General features: G+C 36.8%; 1 protein-coding gene across 4 annotated transcripts in view; it reads left to right on the forward strand.

Annotated features, from left to right (window-relative positions):
• TBC1D8B (TBC1 domain family member 8B) overlaps positions 1–24314 on the forward strand; it is a 98506-nt gene that overhangs the window by 46997 nt on the left and 27195 nt on the right. For 3 of the 4 annotated variants that reach the window (XM_004379741.3, XM_023734440.1, XM_023734439.1), the window contains exons 8-14: positions 3713–3862; positions 5410–5560; positions 6296–6510; positions 16174–16291; positions 17668–17953; positions 18912–19041; positions 19970–20068. In XM_004379741.3, coding sequence (XP_004379798.1) covers positions 3713–3862; positions 5410–5560; positions 6296–6510; positions 16174–16291; positions 17668–17953; positions 18912–19041; positions 19970–20068 — 1149 coding nt within the window. Of the gene's footprint in view, positions 1–3712; positions 3863–5409; positions 5561–6295; positions 6511–16173; positions 16292–17667; positions 17954–18911; positions 19042–19969; positions 20069–24314 lie in introns of those variants that run through there. The other variant, XM_023734441.1, reaches the window with a different exon arrangement.

A 24314-nucleotide genomic window follows, 5' to 3' on the forward strand; every position in this document is an offset into this window, starting at 1 on the left:
TGTGGGCACGATACTTTTCACCTCCTTCTCCAATGGACAGGGTCAGTCACTCAGGTATAGTACAGCAAGGCAGGTCCAGCTGAAGGGAAGTTGCTGGGATGGGTTGTTTGTGACATGTACTAGGGTTGACAGTGCAGACCAGGTATCAGTGCAGGGCAGGTTCCAGTAGGCCGTGTCTGTGCTACTCTGTGCATTTTTTTATTGGGTTGTTTGTCTTATTGTTGTTAAGTAGTAGAAGTTTTATATATATTTTGGATATTAGACCTTTATCAGATATATGGTTCCTGAAATTTTTCTCCCCATCTGTAGGTTGTCTCTTCACTTTGTTGAGAAAGTTCTTTTTTTTATTTTATTTTTTAATAAGTTCCTTTGATGAGCAAAAGTATTTAATTTTTATGCGGTCCCATCTATCTATTTTGTCTTTTGTTGCACATGCTTTTTTGTTGTCATATCTGAATATTCATTGTTAAAAACTAGAACCCACAGCCTTGCCCCTACATTTTCTACTAAGAATTTCATGGTTTTAGTTTTCACATTTAGATTCTTGATCCATTTTGAATTGGTTTTTGTGTGTAGTGTGAGACATGGATCTTGTTTCATTCTTCTCCATGTGGAAATCCAGTTTTCCCAGCACTGTTTATTGAAGTGACTCTTCCTTCCCCATTGAATGGACTTGGCACCCTTGTTGAAAATCAGTTGGCCATAGATGCATGGATTCATTTCTGGACTCTTGGTTCCATTCCAGTGGTCTATACATCTTTCAAGGAGCCCTGATGGTGCAACAGTTAAGCTCTTGGCTGCTAACTAAAAGCTTGGAAATCTGAATCTCACCCCCCAGCAGCTCTGCGGGAGAAAGATCTGGTGATCTGCTTTCGTTAAGAATGCAGCCAAGAAAACCCTGTGGGACCTGATCAGAAGGGGGAAAATGCAGAGCAGAATTTAAAATTTTCATAGACTGTAGACTTTCTGGAGCCATGGAGGGTGAATGAGCCCCTGAAACTGTTGCCCTGACATAATCTTTAAACCAAAAATATCCCCTAAAGTCATCTTAAAATTAAACAGTAGTATAGCTTAACTAGTAAAAAAGGCCTACCTTGAGCATTATGCTCTTTTAATGACTGTCTATATGGGATTAAATTGACAACAACAACTCGAAAGATTAGATAGGAACCTTAGGGAGCAGTGAGTTTATGTTAATGAGGGAGGAATAACTAAGAAAAGGAGAGTGAGAATAGTTGCACAACTTGAAGAATGTAATCAGTGTCACCAGATTGTGCATGTAGAAACTGTTGAATTGGTGTATGTTTTGCTGTGTATATTCTCAACAATAACAACAAAATAAGTAAAATTCAGAAAAAAACTATTGGGCAGTTCTACTCTGTCACATGGGATCGTTATGAGTCAGGATCGACTTGAAGGCACCCAACAATAGCATATAACTGTTATTATGTTCCTTCATTTTTGAAGGATAATTTTGCTGGATATAGAATTCTTGGTTGACTTTTTCTTTCAATTTTTAACATGTTCACTGACTGATTTCTGGTAAGAAGTCAGCTCTTGATTTTATTGAGAATCGCTTGGGCGTGGTAAGTTGTTTTTTCTTGCTGTTTTCAAGCTATTCCAGATTCTCTGTTTTCTTTCACTTTTATCAGTTTGATTATGATGTGTCTAGGTGTACATCAGGAGCCCTGGGGACGCAGTGGTTAAGAGCTATGCTGCTAATCAAAAGGTTGGCAGTTCAAATCCACCAACTGCTCCTTGGATACCCCATGGGCAGTTCTGCTCTGTCTTGTAGGGTCGCTATGAGTCGGAATTGACTCAACGACAAGGGGTTGGTTTGGTTGGTAGGTGTATATCTCTTTGAATTTATTCTGCTTGGAGTTTGTTGAGCTTCTTGGCTTAATAGCTTAATATTTTTTCATGAAATTTGGGAAGTTTTTGGCCATTGTTTTCTCATATGTCCTTTCTGCCCCTTTCTCTCTCTTTTCTCCTTCTGGGACTCCCATTATATGAATGCTTGATGGTTTTCCACAAGTCTCTGAGGCTTTGTTCATTTTTCTTCATTCTTTTTATTTTCTGTAACTCAAACTAGATAATCCCTATTGACCTAACATCAAGGTTGTTGATTCTTTATTTTGCCAGCTCAGATCTGCTGTTGAGCAACTTAGTGAATTTTTCATTTCAGTTATTGTACTTTTCAACTCCAGAATTTTTATTTGATTCTTTTTTATTGTTTCTTCCTCTTTACTGATATCCTCTATTTTGTGGGACATAGTTGTCATACTTTCCTTAAACAGTTTCCTTTAGTTATTTGAATATATTTATAATAACTGCTTTACAGTCTTTGTCTATGAAGTCCAACATCTAGGCCCCTTCAGTGGCATTTTCTGTTGTTTGCTCCCTCCCACACCGTGTATAGGCATACTTTTGTCTTTATTTGCATGTTTAGTAAATTTTTGTTTTTGAGAACTGGACCTTATAGTTAGTATATTGCAGCAACTCTTAGTATCAGATCTCTCCCCCAGGGTTTTTTGTTGTTGATGTTGTTTTTCTTGTTCCTGCTTATTTGTTTAGCAACTTTCCTAGACTAATTCTGTATATTCTGCCTCCCTGCAGTGTGCAGCCACTGAGTTCTCTGATAGCTCTTTTTTTTTAAGTTCTTGTTTTTATTTTTAAGCCTATCTTCCTTTGTGGTCACCTTTGAGATCAGTATAATTTAGTGGTCAGCCAATGATTGGTCAGAAGATTTCCTTAAATTCCTTGAGCCAGTAAGGCATCCACTTTTTGCCAAGCGTATCTTTGTGTGAAGTCAAGCCTTCAAATTTCAGGCAATTTACAAATCAACCTTAGCTTTTACTTCCTGCTTTTACAGGGGCTCAAAATCAGCCAGAGTTGAGTGACTAGGGCCTTCTCCTGTCCCATTTCTTTCCTGGGCATGTGCATATCTCTGCACATGCATGCATACTGCTAGAACTCCAAGAATATATCAAAACCTTTCCTTTTTTTTCAGCCGTGTTCTTATTTGCCCCAACTGAAAATCATACTGTTAGACAGCTGTGATGTTACCAGAAAATTACTACTGTTTTCGGTAGCACCCAGGGAATAGGACTTTTTTTCACAGAGTTGAGCTGTATCAAATCAAATGATGACAACACTCTAGGAATGAAGATTATGCAGGAATTACTAGCTTGGTCAAAATATTTTATGGACTGTTCTGGATATAGGACTTTTCAGGGAGCGCTAAAAGATGTCAGTGCTCTTAAGTTGGCTGTGATACTGCAGGTGTTTCATGGCTGCCACACCTCTGAGCTGGGGAGGGAGGGAGAATGGGAATAACCTCAAGTTAAAACACCACACGGACTGTGCTGTTCTTACTGAAGTTTAGTAGTTTTTCATGAATAGACACTTTTCAGTTTGTTCTATGCCTTTGATTATTTACAGTGTTCTGAAATGGTTTATTTTGAATGTTTTGCCAGTATTTTTATTTCTTTTGTTGGGGTGTAGATTTACTGAATTCTTGACTTTGCCATTCCAGAAATCAATCTATTGATAGCTCTTATTTTTATAGATAGAGCTTTATGAGACATTGCTTTAATGTTGATTATTTATGTAGATTGTGGTTTATAAATGACAGATAAAACAGCATTCCTTTCTTCTTGTGGAAATTTTTAACATGCGTTTGAGACAATTACACTGTGACTCTCTTTTTCAGGTCACTGTTAGTTCTGACTCTACAGGCCCGTCAGATAATCTTGAGGAGAAATCTATGACATGTCAGAAAGAATGCAGTAAAACTGTGAACACTGAAGCCTTAATGAGAGTATTTCACCCTCAGAATTTGGATACTCTTAATTCTAAAATGGTAAGAAAACAAAATATTTAAATCTATGGACAAAAACAGTTGATTAAAAATCTTAGAGCATACTAAACGATACTACAACTGAAAACTCTTCTTTTGGAGTTTGAAAAGGTATTCCAGCAGGTACTACTGTGTGACTTGTTTGGTTCTACTATACAAAAGGACTGTTATAAGGAATGAATATAAAAGATAAAAGTTGGATGTTGGGTTTTAGTTGCATAGATTTTTTTGTTTTGAACATTTTATTGTGGTTTAGGTGAAAGTTTACACAGCAAGTTAATTTCCCAGTTAACAATTTATACACAGTTTGTCTTGTGACATTGTTTGCAAACCCTTGAACATGTCAGCACTCTCTCCCCTTCCTCCCTGGGTTTCCCATGTCCATTTGCACAGCTTTCCTGCCCCTATTCATCCTTCTGAACTTTGTTTTGGGCAAACGCTGCCTTTTAGGCCTCGTATAGTTGATTGTTCTGAAGTATACATTCCCCACTGGTGTTATTGTTCATTTTATAGGCCTGTCTATTGTATGGCTATAATGTAATCTCTGAGAGTGATTTTAGTTCCAAGTTTGAAGTATGTCTAAGGGCCATAGTCTCAGGGGTTCCACCAGTCTCTGTCAGACCAGTAAATCTGGTCTTATTTATGAGTTTGAATTTTGTTTTACATTTCTCTCCCGCTCTGTCCATGACCTACTATTGTGGTCCCGGTCAGAGTGGTCAGTAGCGGTAGCCAGGCACTATCTAGTTCTTCTGGTCTCAGGCTAGTGGAGGCCATGGTTCATGTGGACCATTAGTCCTTTGGACTAATTGTTGCCTTGAGTCTTTGATTTTCTTCATTCTTCTTTGCTCCGGACGGGAAGAGAAACAATTATTGTATCTTACATGGCCGCTTGCAAGCTTTTAAGACCAAGTCGTTACTCACCAAGGTAGGATGCAGAACATTGTCTATATGGATTATGATATGCCAATTGACCTAGATGTCTCCCGAGACTATGGTCCGTAGCCCTCAAGCCCAGTATCTCAGTCAGTTGCATAGATTTCAAATAATCTATCCTGGAATCAGGAGCCCTGGTGGCTTAGTGGTTAAGAGCTACAGCTACTAACCAAAAGGTCGGCAGTTCAAATCCACCGGCAGCTCCTTGGAAACCCAATGGGGCAGTTCTACCCTGTCCTATAGGGTCACTATGAGTAGAAATTGACTTGACGGCAGTGGGTTTTTGTTTTGTTTTTGTTTTTTACCCTGGAATCAAGGTGATTTAGGGAGAATGATAGTTTAAAGCTTTACCTCCTAAATTTAATGGTTTTCCCATTTGTATATGAGTTTAGCTAAGAATTAAAATAATAAATTAAAGCTGTGATGTTCACATGGGTTTAAAAGATTTTTGTGATGACAAGTGTCCAATGTTTGACTCTTATGTGAATACTGATCTTGACCTTATATGCTATTGATAGCCATAGATCTACTGTTGTTTCATGTTGAAGAAAGCGGTCAAATTACTTAAAGAAGTTAATTTCTCACTATTTTTAATTGCTTTGATTTTTCTGTTATAGTTGAAAGAAAAGATGAAGGAACAGTCGTGGAACATCCTATTTGCAGAATGTGGGCGTGGCGTTAGCATGTTCCGGACCAAAAAGACTCGAGATCTGGTTGTAAGAGGGATTCCAGAGACTTTAAGAGGAGAGCTCTGGATGCTTTTCTCAGGTACTACGTTTACCATATTTTTATGTAAATAACACGTGCCTTCTACATTTTTTTACCAACCGTGCCCTTCCCCTGCAAGGTATATTTGTAAGTGCACTATGCTAATTTTCTTACAGCAGCATGTAAAAAGAATTGACATAGCAGCGCTTATGACAGTACCTTACGGGGTTGTGGGGTGCGGTTGCCAAACAGACATAGAAGACGCATGTCATTTGCATAAAAACATGGTATTCACTTTTATTCATTTAACAGACATTAATCATGTCCTTTCTAGGAGTTATGCAGTAAGCTAAATTCGTAGAATTACAAAGATGGCTAGGACAAAATCTTGTCCATCATGAGTTCAGAATAGTTAAAGAGAGAAAGTTTAATAGTATGAGTACTTATCTAGATAACCACATATCCAGTGTCTGAGCAGATTAGTTTACTTGACAGGGTGTGTGTACTTTGGGGGGAAAGTCTCTATCTCTGTTGTCAAAGGAAAGTTAAGAGGAAAAAAATCCCAGCTCATGAAAATGTTATTCTGTTTGATAAGATTAGTGTCCTGATCTTACAGACTCTAGCATGAAGTTTTTTTTTTCTTTGTGTGTGTGTGTGTATGTGCATGTGCTCAGATATTAATTGAACATAAAACTAAATCTCAAGATAATGAAATTTAATTCTTTATGTATATATGCAAATAGTAGCTTTATTGTGTTCCTCTTCCTTTGTATGTTAATACAATCCTGTTCATAGGTGCTGTTAATGATATGGCTACTAACCCTGGTTATTATGCTGAAGTGGTTGAGCAATCCTTAGGGACCTGCAACTTGGCTACCGAAGAAATTGAACGTGATTTGCGTCGCTCCCTGCCTGAGCACCCAGCCTTTCAGAGTGATACTGGCATATCTGCTCTCAGACGGGTACTCACTGCATACGCGTACAGGAATCCCAAAATTGGATACTGCCAGGTATGACTGCACTCCAAGCCCAACTATGTGCATGTTCCAAATGTAAAATCTCATCAAATCCAGCTCCAATAATTTGGAAATTCTGATAATAAGGATAAAGGTTGAGCTGAGACTGAAAATGTGTGTTATTAATATAAGTAGGATGATAGTGGGAATACTTAGGAAAATTGATATTTCATTAATTAATTCTTCTTTTTCATGTCACAAATGTTTATTGAATTCTTATTCTGTAAAAGGTATGATAAGTACACTGTGCTATATGCTTAAGGATTTATAAAGATTAATCAGATACGGATTTTGCCCTTAAAAGTATGAAGACTGGTAGGTGTTATTCATTGGAAAACCAAAAAAACAAGTGAGAGAAACCATTAGAGAAATATAAAGTCCTGCAAGGATTTATAATAGGGAAATATTATTTTTATCTGGCGGAATCAGAGGAAGGCTTCATGGAAGAGATAGCATTTGAAGAGCTTGAAAATTGGTGAATTTTGGATTTACGGAAATAGAATGAAAGAACATTCCAGGTGAAGGGATCAGTTTAACCTAACACAGAGAGAGGTAAATTTGGAATATGTGCTACACTATGTTCTGTTTAGTTTAACAGAAGTGTAGGGTGAATGAAGGGAAGTAGTTGGGAAAAAATTAAGGTAGGTTGGGATAGGACTGCTGTGAGTCGAAATCAACTCGACTGCATTAGGTTTGGTTTTTGGTTTTGGGATAGGTCAGGAGTTTAAATTTTATTCTGTAGGCAGTAGAGGAATCACTGGGGAAAAAATCCTTTAGGAGCACATTGTATTAATTAGAGTAGGCCAGACTGCTAACACAAACTCAAATAGATAATAGTTGAAACACAACAGAAGTTTGTTTTTTTTCAGGGAAAAAGGACTTTACTATTCATTGCACAACAGGCAGCTTTAAGTACATGTTCTCACAAGTTTCTCTTGACCCCTTGTTATGGAATGAGTTGTGTCCTCCAAAAACAGGTGTTGGAATCCTAGCCCCTATACATGTGGATGTAAGCCCATTTGGGAGTAGGATTTTCTTTGTTATGTTAATGAAATCATATCACTGTATGGTATATTTTAATCCAATCACTTACTGACTGACTGACTGACTGACTGACTGACTGACTGACTGACTGACTGACTGACTGACTTACTTACTTACTTACTTTACTTACTTACTTTACTTACTTTACTTACTTACTTTACTTACTTACTTACTTACATTTATTGTGCTTTAAGTGAAATTGTTTATAATTCAAGTTAGTCTCTCATACGAAAATTTATACATACATTGTTATGTGACCCTAGTTGCTCTCCCTATACTGTGACAACACATTCCTTTCCACCCCTGATTCCCCATGTCCGTTCAACCAGCTCCTAACCCTCTCTGCCTTCCCATCTCACCTCCAGACAGAAGCTGCCCGTTTAGTCTCTTGTATCTACTTGAGCTAAGAGGCACACTCCTCACAAGTATCACTTTATGTCCCACAGTCCAGTCCAATCCCTGTCTGAAGAGTTGGCCTCAGAAATTGTTTTATTTCTGGGCTGATAGAGAATCCGGGGGCCATGCTTTCCGGGGATCCTCCAGTCTTAGTCAGACCATTAAGTCTGGTCTTCTTACTAGAATTTGAGTTCTGCACCCCACCTTTCTCCTGCTCCATCTGGGACTGTCTGTTGTGTTCCCTGTCGGTGGTCATGGGTGGTAGCCGGACACCATCTAGTTCTTCTGGTCTCAGGCTGATGAAGTCTCTGGTTTATGTGGCCGTTTCTGTCTCTTGGGCTAGTACTTTCCTTGTGTCTTTGGTGTTCTTCATTCTCCTTTACTCCAGGTGGTTGGGACCAATTGATGCATCTTAGATGGCCGCTTGCAAGCTTTTAAGACCCCAGACGCCACTCACCAAAGTAGGATGCAGAACATTTTCTTAATAAGCTTTGTTATGCCAGTTGACCTAAATGTCCCTGAAAGCATGGTCCCCAGACCCCTACCCCTGCTACTCTGTCCCTCAAAGTGTTTGATTGTATTCAGGAAACTTCTTAACTTTGGTTTAGTCCAGTTGTGCTGACTTCCCCTGTAGTGTGTGCTGTCCTTCCCTTCACCTAAGATAATTCTTATCTACTATCTAGTTAGTAAATAACCCTCACCCTCCCTCACCCCCACCCTCGTAACCATCAAAGAATGTTTTCTTCTGTGTTTAAACCTTGAGTTCTCATAATAGTGGTCATAAAGTAGGTTGTTAATGAGTTTTCCTCCAGTCCTGATGCAGTGTTCTTCTTCATATAGTCCAACTTATCGGATTATTTGCTCAGCATACAGATTGAATAAGTATGGTGAAAGGATACAACCCTGATACATACCCTTTTTGACTTTAAACCATGCAATATCCCTGTTTTCTGTTCAAACAACTGCCTCTTGGTCTATGTACAAGTTCTTCATGAGCACAATTAAGCGTTCTGGAAGTCCCATTCTTCGCAATGTTATCCATAATTTGTTATGATCCGCACAATTGAATGCCAGTAAAAAGTCAGTAAAACACCGGTAAATAGCTGATTTTCACCATGTTTTGCTGGTGTTGGTTTTCAAGACTACTGCAGAGCTGGGGAGAGAAGATAGGAATAGGTCAAATTAAAATGTCACAGCGATCACTGTTCTTACTGAGATTCAGCCCCCCCCCCACCCTTTTTTAAATAAATGCTACCAGATTGCTGTAAATTTTTGGTTAAAATTTTAAATTAAAAATTCCGAAAAAATTGATTCAGACAATTTTTGCTGGTGTTCTCATTACTTGTTGGAGGTCCATACTTAGCCATTTTGACCCATAATGATTTCTTGAGCAGGAAAGTGGTAAAGTGAAAACTGAGCTTGTATTCAAACATTGTACCCAGTATGACAAAGAATTAACATACCTAATATATAAAGATCTTATACAAATCTATAAGAAAATCATTAAAATATAATAATAATCAATGAGCATGGAAAGATTACAAAAGACAAAAATGCAGATTCATAATAAAACTTGAAAAAAAGTTCAAATTCAAATTAAACAATGAGATACTATTTTCACCTATCAAATCAGCAAAGATGATTGTAATTATTATAACACTCAGTATTGGAAAGATGCGGTGAAACAGGGATTCAGAAACTGTTGGTCAGAAATGTAAATTGGTGCAGTCTTTTTGTGAGAGAATTTGCCAATAACATAAAGCCTTTTATTCTTTGACCAAATAGCTGCTGCATTCTGAAACTGATCAAACATGCAGTCAAGATGCATTGATAATTACTGGTGGTTGGAATGTGAAAGTTAGACACAAAGGAGAAAGGTCAATAATTGGAAAATACAGCTTTGATAATAGAAATGACACCAGAGATCACAGGGTAGAATTCAGCAAGACAAACAACTTATTCATGGGAAATAATTTTTTCAACAACACCATTGATGGCTACACACATTGGCCTCACCAGATGGATTACACAGGAATCAAATTGAGTACATCTGTGGAAAGAGCCAGTGGAGAAGCGCAATATCATCAGTCAAGACAAAGCCAGGGGCTGACTACAGAACAGACCATCAATTGCTCCTGTGCAAGTTCAAATTGAGGCTGAAGAAAATCAAAAGAAGCCCAAGATACCAAAGTATGACCTTGAATACATCACACCTGAATTTAGAGACCATCTCAAGAATAGATTTGTCCCACTGAACACTAATGACCAAAGACCAGAAAAGTTGTGGGAAGATATCAAGGACATCATACTTAAACATCAATATCCTAGGCATTAATGAGCTGAAATGGACTAGTATTGGCCATTTTGAATCAGACAGTCATATGGACTACTATGCCTGGAATGACAAGTTGAAGAGGAATGCCATCTTGTTCATTGTCAAAAAGAACAGTTTCAAGATCTATCCTGAACTACAACGCTATTAGTGATAGGATAATATCCATACGCCTACAAGGAAGACCAGTTAATACGACTGTTATTCAAATTGACGCACCAACCACTAAGGCCAAAGATGAAGAAATTGAAGATTTTTACCAACTTCTGCAGTCTGAAATTGGTCAAACATGCAATCAAGATGCGTTGATAATTACTGGTGATTGGAATGCGAAAGTTGGAAACAAAGAAGTCAGAACAGCAGTTGGAAAATAAGACCTTGGTGATAGAAATGACGCTGGAGATCACATGATAGAATTTTGCAAGACTAACAACTTCTTCATTGCAAATACCTTTTTTCAGCAGCATAAACGACTGCTACACACTTGAACCTTGCCAGATGGAATAGACAGGAATCAAATCAACTACATCTGTGGAAAGAGACGATGGAAAAGCACAGTATCAGTCAGAACAAGACCAGGGGCTGACTGTGTAACAGACCATCAATTGCTCATATGCAAGTTCAGGTTGAAGAAAATTAGGACAAGTCCACGAGAGCCAAGCAAGACCTTGAGTATATCCCACCTGAATTTAGAGACCATCTCAAGAATAGATTTGATGCACTGAACACTTGATGACCAAAGACCAGACAAGTTGTGGAATGACATCGAGGACATCATACATGAAGAAAGTAAGATGTCATTAAAACAACAGGAAAGAAAGAAAAGACCAAAGTGGGTGTCAGAAGAGACTCTGGAACTTGCTCTTGAATGTACAGCAGCTATAGCGAAAGAAAGAAATGATGAAGTAAGAGCTGAACAGAAGATTTCAAAGGGTGGCTCGAGAAGACAGAGTAAAGTAGTATAATGAAATGCGCAAAGACCTGGAGATAGAAAACCAAAGGGAAGAACACGCTTGGCTTTTCTCAGGCTGAAAGAACTGAAGAAAAACTGCAAGTCTCGAGTTGCAATTTTTAATGATTCTACAGGGAAAATATTAAACGACACAGGAAGCATCAAAAGAAGATGGAAGGAATACACAGAGTCACTGTACCAAAAAGAATTGGTCGATGTTCACTCATTTCAGGAGGTAGCATATGATCAAGAACTGATGGTACTGAAGGAAGAGGTCCAAGCTGCACTGAAGGCATTGATGAAAATCAAGGCTCCAGGAATTGATGGAATACCAATTGAGATGTTCAACAAATGAATGCAGTGCTGGAAGCACTCACTCGTCTATCTCAAGACATTTGGAAGACAGCTACCTGGCCAGCTGACTGGAAGAGATCCATATTTGTATCCATTTCAAAGAAAGCCGATTCAACAGAATGTAGAAATTATCAAACAATATCATTAATATCACATATGTAAAATTTTGCTGAAGATCATTCAAAAGCAGTTGCAACAGTACACCGACAGGGAACTGCCATATATTCAAGCCGGATTCAGAAGAGGATATGGGAAGAAGGGATATCATTGCTGATGTCAGATGGATCTTGGCTGAAAGCAGAGAATACCAGAAAGATGTTTACCTGTGTTTTCTTGACTATGCAAAGGCATTCAACTTTGTGGATCATAACAAATTATGGATAACATTGCAAAGAATGGGAATTCCAGAACGCTTATTTGTGTTCATGAGGAACCTGTACTTAGACCAAGAGGCAGTCATTCGAACAGAACAAGGGAATACTGCGTGGTTTAAAGTCAGGAAAGGTGTGCGTGAAGGTTGTATCCTTTCACCATATTTATTCAATCTGTATGCTGAGCAAATAATCCGAGAAGCTAGACTACATGAAGAAGAAGAGGGCAGCAGGATTGGAGGAAGACTTATTAACAACCTGCATTATGCAGATGACACAACCTTGCTTGCTGAAAGTGAAGAGGACTTGAAGCACTTACTGATGAAGATCAAAGACCACAGCCTTCAGTTTGGATTATACCTCAACATAAAGAAAACAAAAATCCTCACAACTGGACCAATAAGCAAAATCATGATAAATGGAGAAAAGACTGAAGTTGTCAAGGATTTCATTTTACTTGGATCCACAATCAATGCCCATGGAAGCAGCAGTGAAGAAATCAAATGACGCGTTGCTTTGGGCAAATCTGCTGCAAGAGACCTCTTTAAAGTGTTAAAAAAGCAAAGATGTCATTTTAAGGACTAAGGTGCACTTGTCCCAAGCCATGGTGTTTTTGATCACCTCATATGCATTTGAAAGCTAGACAATGAATAAGGAAGACCAAAGAAAACTTGATGCCTTTGAATTATGATGTTGGAGAAGAATATACCATGGACTGCCAGAAGAACGAACAAATCTGTCTTGGAAATAGTACAGCTAGAATACTCCTTAGAAACATGGATGGTGAGACTTCATCTCATGTACATTGGACATGTTATAAGGAGGTGCCAACCAGTACCTGGGGGAGGACACCATGCTTGGTAAAGTAGAGGGTCAGCAAAAAAGAGGAAGACCCTGAATGAGATGAGTTGACACAGTGGCTGCAACAATGGGCTCAAGCATAACAACAATTGTGAGGATGGTGCAGGTCCGGGCAGTGTTTTGTTCTGTTGTACATTGGGTTGCTATGAGTTGGAACTGACTTGACAACACCTAACAACAACATTCATATAGAAAGTAAAAGGTCATCAAAAAAGAAGAAAGATGAAAAAGACCAAATCGATGTCAGAAGACTCTGAAACTTGCTCTTAATTGCAGAGTAGCTAAAGCAAATGGAAGAAATGAAGAAGTAAAAGCTGAACAGAGGATTTCAAAGGATGGCTCGAGAAGACAAAGTAAAATATTATGAAGAAATGTGCAAAGACCTGGAGTTAGAAGACCAAAGGGAAAGAACATGGTCAACATTTCTCAAGCTGAGAGAACTGAAGAGAAAATTCAAGCCTCGACTTGCATTACTGAAGGATTTTATGGGCAAAAAAATAATAATAATAATGAATGACACAGGAACCATCAAAGGAAGATGGAGGGAATATACAGAGTCACTGTACCAAAAAGAATTGGTCGATGTTCACCCATTTCAGGAGGTAGTATATGATTTAAAAAAAAAACCTGCTGGCACTGAGAAAGAAGTTCAAGCTGCAGTAAAGGCATTCGTGGAAAAACAAGGCTCCACGAATTGACGAAATACCAGTTGAGATGCTTCAACAAATGAATGCAATACTGGAAGTGCTCATTTGTCTGTGTCAAAAAATTTGTAAGACAGCTACTGAGTCAACCAACTTTAACAGATCTATATTTGTGCCCATTCCAAAGAAAGGTGATCAAATGGAATATAGAAGTTATCAAACAATATCATTAATATCACTTGCTAGCAAAATCTTGCTAAGATAATTTAAAAAACTGCAACTGTACATAGACAGGGAACTGCCAGAAGTTCCAACCAGATTCAAAGGAGGGCATAGAATGAGGGATATATTGCTGATGTCAGATGGATCTTGGCCAGAAGCAGAGAATATCAGAAAGCTGTTTACCTGTGTTTTATCAACTACACGAAGGCATTTGACTGTATGAATCATAACAAATTGTGGATAACATTATGAAGAATGGAAATTCCAGAACACTTAATTGTGCTCATGTGTTAACTTACACATGGATCAAGAGTCATTCGTTTGAACAGAACGGGGGGATGATGGGTGGTTTAAAATTGGAAAAGGTGTACGGCAAGGTTGTATCCTTTCACCTTATTTATTAGATTTGTATGCTGAACAATAAACCCGTGAACCTGGACTATATGAAGAAGAACACGGCATCAGGATTCAAGGAAGATCCATTAACAATTTGTGATATGCAGATGACACACCTTTGCTTGCCAAAAATGAAAACAACTTGAAGCACTTGCTGATGAAGGTCAAAGACTACAGCCTTCAGTATAGCTTATGCCTGAATGAAAAGAAAAGGAAAATCCTCACAGCTCGACTGATAAACAACATCATGACAAATAGAGAAAAAAATTGAAGTTGTCAACAGTTTCATTGTACTTGAATCAACAATCAGTCCATGGAAGCAGCAGTCAAGAAATCAAAAAATGTATTGCATTGGATAAATCTGCAGCAAAAGACCTCTTTAAAATTTTAAAAACCAAATGTGTCACTTTGATGACTAAGGTATGCTTGACCCAAGCCATAGTCTTTTCAGTGGCCTCATATGCATGTGAAAGTTGTACAAGGAAAAGGAGCACAGAAGAATTGCTGCATTTGAACTGTGGTGCTGGCAAAAAATACTGACTACATCATGGACTCCCAGAAAAATGTACAAATCAGTTCTTAGAAAAAATATGAGCTGAATGCTCCTTAGAAGCTAGGATTGTGAGACTTCCACTTGCTTACTTTGGACACATCATCAGGAAAGACCAACTGCTAGAAAAGGACATCATGTATGGTGAAGTAGAGGTTCTACAGAAATGAAGGAAGCCTTCAGTGAGGTAGATTGACACAATAGCCACAGCAATGAACTCAAACATACCAACAATCATGAAGATGGCACAGGATCAGGCAACATTTCGTTCTGTTGTACATAAGGTTGTCATGAGTTGGAGCCAACTCAACAGCAACAAACAACAACCCCAAGAAAATAGTAAAAAACTTGGATGAAAATTTATGTGCAAAGATATTCATTGCAGTGTTATATAAAATCAGCCTAAATGTCCAATAATAATAGAATGGTTAAATAATTTATACTATACCCAATTTATTAGATTATTTTAGAGTCCTTAAAAATATTCTTTTAGAAGAATATTTCATGGCATTGAAAATGTACATTATAATGCTAAGTGAAAAAAATCAAGATTTAATATCCAGCTTGACGTAAATTTTCGAAGAGGAGACAGCAAGAAAAAAACAAAAAAATACATCAACATGTTAACAATGGTGATTTCTGGGTAGATGGGATTATATAAGATTTTTATTTTCTTCTTCATACTTTTTCATTTTTTCTAAATTCTATAAAACAAGGATTTGTTACCTTTATAATTAGAGATATGCCCAAATGTTATATAAAAGTAATGACCTGACATTTTAGAAGGAGAAATTTAGGGTGGTAGCAGGAATGAAAAGGGATAAGTATATCTAAATTATATTTTCTTTTTTGAAATTTTATTGTGGTAAAATATGTATAACAACACATTTGTCATTTCAACCATTTTTACATGTATAATACAGTGACATTAATTATGTTCACATGTTGTGCAACCATCGCCGCTATCCATTTCTGAATATTTTTCATCACCCTTAACAGAAACTCAGTACCCCTTAAGAAATACCTCCCCATTTCCCCCTCGAATCTGCCCCTGGTAATCACTAATAAACTTTGATTTCTACACATTTGCCTATTCTAGATAATAAGTTTATGTAAGTTGAGGATGATTGATAGCTAAAGGATATTTTACTGTAGGTAGTGAGAAATACAAATGAAGTTTGTTATCTCCAGTTTTAGTATGTCCTTGAAGATACTGTAAGTGTTTTTTTCAGATTTTGTGATAATTATGATTTTTTACTCATTGAAATTAGTCAAAATTAGAGAGATTTTACTGATTATATTATATATTCATGATATCCCTGCTTCATTTTCTTTGAATATTGCGGTATAAAATAACCGATTAGCAAATATTAGTCTGACTTCACCTTGTTTTGCTTTGGACTGGCTCAGAGTTCTCATGTTTCCATTATTATTAGTCTTTTAATTGTTGTTGTTGCTATTGAAAACTACTATATTTGAAGAAGAAATGTATTTCTTACCTGAGCAAGATTTACTTTTTCGTATTTCTTCTTTAGGCAATGAACATTTTGACTTCAGTGTTGCTTCTGTATGCAAAAGAGGAAGAGGCTTTTTGGCTTCTGGTTGCTGTATGTGAACGAATGTTACCTGATTATTTTAATCGTCGAATCATTGGTAAGAAAATACATGCACACACACACACACACACACACACACATATACATATACTCTTTTCTAAACAATTCCTGTAGCTCTTGTCTATCTAATACCCAATCAAATTAAAGAACTGATGAATTAGGATGTGAAATATGCAAAACGCAAGCAGTATTAAAATGTCACTTTCACTTGACATGCTCAAGAGAAGAGCTTTTTGTATTGAGTGTTGTTATTGTGTGCCATCGAGTCAATTCTGACTCATAGCGACCCCATGTGACAGAGTAGAACTGCCCCATAGAGTTTTCTAGGCTGTAATCTTTATGGAAGCAGATTGACAGGTCTTTCTCCTGCAGAGCCACTGGGTGAATTTGAACCACCAACCTTCTATTAAGCAGCCGAGTACTTAACCACTGCACAACGAGGGCTCCATTTTATTGAGTATTTATGGTTGTAAAGGAGCCCTGGTGGCACAGTGGTTAAGTATTCGGCCACTGTCGAAAATGTCGGCAGTTCGAATCCACCAGCCACTCCTGGGAGTGGGGCAGTTCTGTTCTGTTCTGTCCTATAGGGTCACTATGAGTCAGAATCAACTCGACAGCAATGGGTTTGGTTGAGTTTGGTTTTATAGTTGTAAAAATTGTTTAATATATTTTTTAAATAAAATTTCTGATCTTTCTTAACAAAATTGAGGTTTTAAATTTATTGTAGGATTGCTATGAGTCAGAATCGAGTCAATGGAGAGTTTTTTTTGGACCCCTGTATTGCTAAAGCAGTGGTGATCTGAAGTTCCCAGAGCTCCCAGAGGATTTTTAATAGTTTCTTTATGGGAGGGAGGCTTTAAGCAGCTTAAAATCCCCACATTTATATGAGTTATGTAAATATTTGCAAGGTCATAAAGAAGGATCAAGTTCTTGGCTTGTTATTTGTGTAATATTTTCTTCAGTCATCAAATATTTATAGATCTATGATCCCCTACCTCAAAACCTATATATGGTCTCTCCTCATAAGCCTTCAGTATCTTGATTATGTCATTGATTATATTCTCTTCTGTTACAGTTATTTGGTGTTTATCTTAAGTTATCAAACTCTTTGAAGATGAGACCATGTCATTAATTGGTATATCTCTCATAGCACCTAGTGCAGGTCTCTGCACATAACAAAGACTTAATAGATAGTTTCTCAAATAAATCTAAGTTGAGTTTCTCAAGTGCTTCTTGATGCATGACACTCTAATAGCAATGTAGATCTGTATGAAATATAGAAAATGCACTGAAGGAGTTAATAATTTCAGGAAGAGAAATGAGATATATCTGCATACGAATAGAAGTAGGAGTTATAATAAACAAATCCTTTAGAAAGGTGTTCATTTTTCAACTTCTTTTGGTATTCTTCAGGTGCCTTGGTGGATCAGGCAGTCTTTGAAGAACTTATCAGGGATCACCTTCCTCAGCTAACAGAACACATGACTGATATGACATTCTTTTCCTCAGTTTCTCTCTCATGGTTTCTCACACTTTTTATTAGTGTGCTACCTATTGAGAGTGCAGTGAATGTGGTGGACTGCTTCTTCTATGATGGAATAAAGGCCATTTTACAACTGGGATTGGCAATACTTGACTATAACTTAGACAAATTGCTGACATGTAAAGATGATGCTGAAGCTGTGACAGCTTTAAACAGGTATTGTAAGAACCATAACATTTAAATCTGGAGGGGACCTGAGAGATTATGTTGTTCAAGTCCCTTATTTTACAGATGAGAAAACTGAGACTAGAAATTCCAAACAGTTTGCCCAAGGTCACAAAGATAGATGAATGGAAGAGCTAGGTCTAAAATCTAGTCCTCTATCTTCCTCTTTGAGTAGAATATAATATAACAAAAGTAAATCGTTTTGAAGTAAATCACTAGGTTCTTTGCCTGTTACACTAATAGTGTTGATTCAGTATGCTGGTACTTTCATAGTCCCAGTTTGAGCTATAAAATGTCTCTGTATAAAATTAATTTGAGGGAGTAAAGGAGCGTTGATAATGTGAAATGTCCAGTGGGAGAAATTGTTCTGGTTTCCAAATGGTTTGAATCGGTTAGATTGAAATTTATTTTCCTAGTAGCTTTTTTAATGAATGCGATTTTGTATTGGAGCACATGTGTAGTGTGTGTGTATGTGTGTGTAAGCATATGTTGAATGAATTAATATTTGAATGGGTGACTGTTGTAATAGTGCATCAAATTTCATCATGTACAGAATAAAATACAAACTCTTCACTCTCACATTCATAACTTTCTGTGATAAAGCCTCAATGTGCCTTTCGTAACATTTTTCTCCTTACATGCTGCCTCTACATACCCTATATTTCATTCTTACTGGGCTACGTGATATTTGCTAAGTACACTCTGAGCCTGTTTGCTTCCCTCATGCTCACCTCTCCCCTTCTGAAATGATTTCTTCTCCATTCCATTCCTCTTACCTATGTCCTCCTAACTCCTAGCCATCCTCAGATTCTACTTTTCTGTAAGATCTCCTCTTGTCCTTTCAGTTTAAATTAACCACTGACTCACTAGGGGGAAAATTTGATGCCATTTTCTCTGCTTTAATAATTTTTGTTCCACTAATTATTGTATTAATGTCACTTTTGGATAGGTTCTTTGACAATGTCACTAATAAGGATAGCCCATTGCCTTCAAGTGTTCAGCAAGGTTCAAATATGAGTGATGAAAAAAGCAGTCATATTAGAGTGGACATTACAGATTTGATTAGAGAGTCAAATGAGGTAAGTTTTTTATACTATAAATGCATAAACTCCACTCCAGACCCACAGCCATTGAGTCAATTCCCACTCATAGCAGCCCTGTAGGACAGAGTAAAACTGCCCCGTAAGGTTTCCAAGGCTATAATCTTTACGGAAGCAGACAGCGACATCTTTCTCCTCTGGAGCAGCTGGTGAGTTCAAACCACCGACCTTTCAGTTAGCAGCTGAGTGCTTAACCACTGTGCCACCAGGGCTGCTTTATAAATACATAGCATATTTTAAAGGATTGATATTGATATATTAAAAGATAATAATGCAAGATACAATTTAAAATTCAACTTCACTTTAAAATCGAGTTCTGTGAGTTGTTCCTAGGTTTTATAACCTCCTCTGCCTCAATTTGCTTTTCATTAAATTAAACTTTCACAAATAATGACCACTTTTAAATACCTATCACTACATTAAAAAGTGAAAATTATTCTCTTCTTAGAGACGGGAGCCCTGATGGTGTAGTGGTTAAGAGCTCAGCTGCTAACCAAAAGATGGGTAGTTTGAATCCACCAGCTGCTTCTTGGGAACCCTATGGAGCAATTCTACTCTGTCCTATAGGGTCACTATGAGTCGGAATCGACTTGACGACAACGGGTTTGGTTTTTTTTTGGTTTTTATCACTGTACAAAAAGGTGAAAATTATTCTTTTCTTAGACACTAAGAATTTTACCAATGTTCTTGTACTTAGTGCAGATACATAGTAGATGGAATTCTCTCCAGTGAATATATAGAAAAGCTGAAATGTGGGAGGTGAAAATTTGCATAATCACTGAACAAATAATGAAAATAGCTAGAAATAGAAACAAAGCCTCTGAGAATTGAATCTGATGAAATTCAACTATAAGAGAAGTAGATGTTTATTATGAATGAGTACCCATTGCAATAATATTTCTTTCAGAAATATGGTAATATTCGCTATGAAGATATATACAGCATGCGCTGTCGAAATAGGTTGTACGTGATACAGACCCTAGAGGAAACAACAAAGCAGAATGTGGTGAGTATCCATCCAGCAGGGAAAGCCAATTGAAGTAACATATTTTTCTTCAACTTCCTTAAAAATTTATTATATCTGTGTGAGGAAAATGAAAAAGACTAAACAATTGAGCTAGATCCTTGCCAAGGCCTAGCTTACTGTAAATTATTTAAGAGGGAATAAGTTATTTTCTTCTGATTGATTAATGCTGGTTTCTTCGACATATTTTGTGTTATTTGACCTTCAACATCATTGCAGCTTAGTATTGAATACCGTGATGTAGGTGTTTAAGCATAGCATATTTGTGATGTGCTTCATCAATAAGAATAGTTGACCTACATAGTAGTCAATACCACTAATAAATATTATTATCCTTGGATCTCTAAGGTAAAGTGAAAAAGGTATAAAGCAGTATGTTTTAAATACTTTTTAGTATGTGGACTGATACATAAGAAGCTATTGATATTGGTTGCCTCTGGTGAAAACGTACTGTTTGAGCTTTAAGCATGACCATATATTATTTTTATAATTTAAAAAAATTAATACATTTTCTTACCTTGGTAATTTATAAGGTAAATATTCTAAAAACATAATATAGTCAATTTGTAATATTATGCAACCTGCTTGCTTAAAGGCTGAGTCCTCAGAGATACAAATGTGGGAACGTTAACATTTCTGAGGAGTCCAGGTTTAGAATTCAATTAAATAATTTAGTGATGTCACTGTGAGATAGCATGGAGCCCCCTTGACTCTTGTTATTTTTTTTATATTAACTTTGTAAAAAATATACTAAAGTAATATATTCTCATTATAAATAATTCAGACATTATAGAACTGTCAAAAGTAAAGGTCCCCACTCCAGGAATAACCAGTATTAAAAATGATTTGACATATATCCTTCCATATCTTATTTCTATGCATCTGCAGACATACATGTATATGTTGGGGGCAGGCCTGAGGGGTAAGTATATATAGTTTTTAAAATGAGATTGTACCATCTACATTGTTCTGCAGCTTACTTTTTTCACTCAGAAATATATCATGGTCATTGTATATCAGTACATATGATCTACCTCAACTCTTCTTAATGGCTGACTAGTGTACCATAGTATGGATGGGCTATAATTTATTTAACTATTCCCTTGTTGATGTACATTTAGTATGTCTGCACTTTGTTTTGCTCTTATAAATAATACTTTAGTGAAACATCCTTGTATGTATATTCTTACACATTTGTAGGAGTACTTCTGTAAGATAGATTCCTGGAAGCTGAAGCTGGGTCAAAGGACATGCCCATTTAAAATTTTGGCAGGTACTGCCAAATTATCCTCCAAAAGGTTTATACCTAATTATAATCCCACCAACCGTGTGAAAGAATGCCCTTTTCCCACATTCTCAATAACCCTAGATGTTAGAAATCTTTAATTTGTGCCAATTTGATAAATAAAAATTCAAATCTATTTTAATTTTTATTTCACTGGCCACATATGTTTAGAATTCAATTAGACCTTTTTATTTATTCTTTTAATTGCTTGATTGTTGCCCATTTTTCTATGAGGTTGTCTTTTTCTTATTGATTTATAGGAGCTCTTTGTATATTAGTAGTGTTAATTCTTTGTCAGTTATGTTTGTGGCTAATATTTTCCCCCAGTCTTATTGTTTCTTTCATTGTCTTTATTGTGTCTTTCAGTGTACACAAGTTGCAAATTTCTGTAGTTGAGTCTTTCTCTTTTTTCTTACATGATGTCTTGGTTTCACGTCAAACTTAGCAAGGCCTTCCTTAATTTAACGTTACAAAAATATTTCCTCATGTTGGTTTACATTACTAGTATTACTCTCTTGTTAACATTTAAATATTTAATACACCTAAAGTATATACTTTGTTTATGGTATGACATAAGACTCTAATGTGATTTTTTTTTCCCAAATGAAATAGCCCATTGTCTAAATACCATTTATCAACTAGTCCATCTTTATTGTACTCTACCTTTTTCACATGCTAAATTCTTATATACATAGATGGATTTGTTTCTGGACTCTCTTCCTACAACAATACCATACTGCTTTAATGATCATAGCTTTATAGTCCATTTTGAAATCTGGTAAGGCTTTTTTAATGTCCCTTTAAATGTCTGTTTTAATTAAATGTTTATTTTAATGTCCTTTAGTAAAGATTTATAGTTTTTTATACAGATGTTATACATTTATTGTTAGGTTTATTCTACGCCTGTGTATTTTATGGTTTTGTCGCTAATATAAATGAGATATTTTTCCATTACATTTTCAAATTGTTTATTGCTGTGTATATAGAAGTTATTGGTTTGGGTATATTGCTTTTGTAAAAGGCCACATTATTGATTCTCATAAATTCTAATATATTTTGGTTGAATTCTTTGAATTTTCTGGATAGATAAGCATGTTATTTCCAGTCTTAGACTTTTGGCCCTTCCTAATATTTACTATGTGATATTAATGATATTGTTCAATAATTTCTGCATTCTGTTGGATCACCTTTCTTTTGAATGGGGACAAATAGGATCTCTTCCAGTCAGTTGGCCAGGTAGCTGTCTTCCAAATTTCTTGACATAGATGAGTGAGCACCTCCAGCACTGCATCTGTTTGTTGAAACATCTCAATTGGTATTCCATCAATCCCTGGAGCCTTGTTTTTCGCCAATGCCTTCAGTGCAGCTTGGACTTCTTCCTTCAGTATCATCGGTTCTTGATTATATGCTACCTCCTGAAATGGTTGAACGTCAATCAATTCTTTTTGATACAGTGACTCTGTGTATTTCTTCCACCTTCTTTTGATGCTTCCTGTGTCATCCAATATTTTCCCGATACAATCCTTCAGTATTGCAACTCAAGGCTTGAATTTTTTCTTCCGTTCTTTCAGCTTGAGAAATGCCAAACGTGTTCTTCCCCTTTGCTTTTCTAACTCTAGGTCTTTGCACATGTCATTATACTATGTTGCTTTGTCTTCTCAAGCTGCCCTTTGAAATCTTCTTTTCAGCTCTTTTATTTCATCATTTCTTCCGTTAGCTTTAGCTGCTCTACTTTCAAGAGCAAGTTTTAGAGTCTTTTCTGACACCCATTTTGGTCTTTTCTTTCTTTCCTGTCTTTTTAATGACCTTCATGTGCAGTGTCCTTGATGTCATCCCACAACTCGTCGGGTCTTCAACCATTAATGTTCAATGCATCAAGTCTATTCTTGAAATGGTATCTAAATTCAGGTGGGATATATTCAAGGTTGTATTTTGGCTTTTGTGGACTTGTTTTTAATTTTCTTCAGCTTCAACTTGAAATTGCATATGAGCAGTTGATGGTCTGTTCTGCAGTTGGCCACTGGCCTTGTTCTGACTGATGATATTGAGCTTCTCTATTGTTTCTTTGCACAGATATAGTCGATATGATTCCTGTGTATTCCATCCGGCAAGGTCCATGGGTCTAGTCACTGTTTATGTTGTTGAAAAAAGATATTTGCAATGAATAAGTCATTGGTCTTGAAAAATTATATCTTGTGATCTCTGGCATCGTTTCTATCACCAAGGCCATATTTTCCAACTACCAATCCTTCTTTGTTTCCAACTTTCACATTCCAATCACCAGTAATTATTAATGCATCTTGATTGCATGTTTGATCAATTTCAGACTACAGAAGTTGGTAAAAATCTTCCATTTCTTCATCTTTGGCATTAGTGGTTGGTGTATAAATTTGAATAATAGTCATATTAACTGGTCTTCCTTGTAGGCATATGGACAGCAGTACATCAAGAGGGAACTGCCGGAAATTCAAGCTGGATTCATAAGAGGATGTGGAATGAGGGATATCATTACTGATGTCAGATGGATCTTGGCTGAAAGCAGAGAATACCAGAAAGATGTTTACCTGTGTTTTATTGACTGTGCAAAGGTATTCAACTGTGTGGATCATAACAAATTATAGATAACATTGTGAAAAATGGGAATTCCAGAAAACTTAATTGTGCTCGTGAGGAACCTGTACATAGATCAAGAGGCAGTTACTGGAACAGAACAAGAGAATACTGCATGCTTTAAAATCAGGAAAGGTATGTGTAAGGGTTGTATCCTTTCACCATACATATTCAGTCTGTATGCGGAGCAAACAATCTGAGAACTGGATCGTATGAAGAAGAACACAGCGTCAGGATTGGAGGAAGACTCATTAACAACCTGCGATATGCAGATGACACAACTTTGCTTGCTGAAAGTGAAGAGGACTTGAAGCACTTACTGATGAAGATCAA

This window comes from Trichechus manatus, unplaced genomic scaffold (genome assembly GCF_000243295.1).
Source record: "Trichechus manatus latirostris isolate Lorelei unplaced genomic scaffold, TriManLat1.0 scaffold00068, whole genome shotgun sequence".
Lineage (NCBI taxonomy): Eukaryota > Metazoa > Chordata > Mammalia > Sirenia > Trichechidae > Trichechus > Trichechus manatus.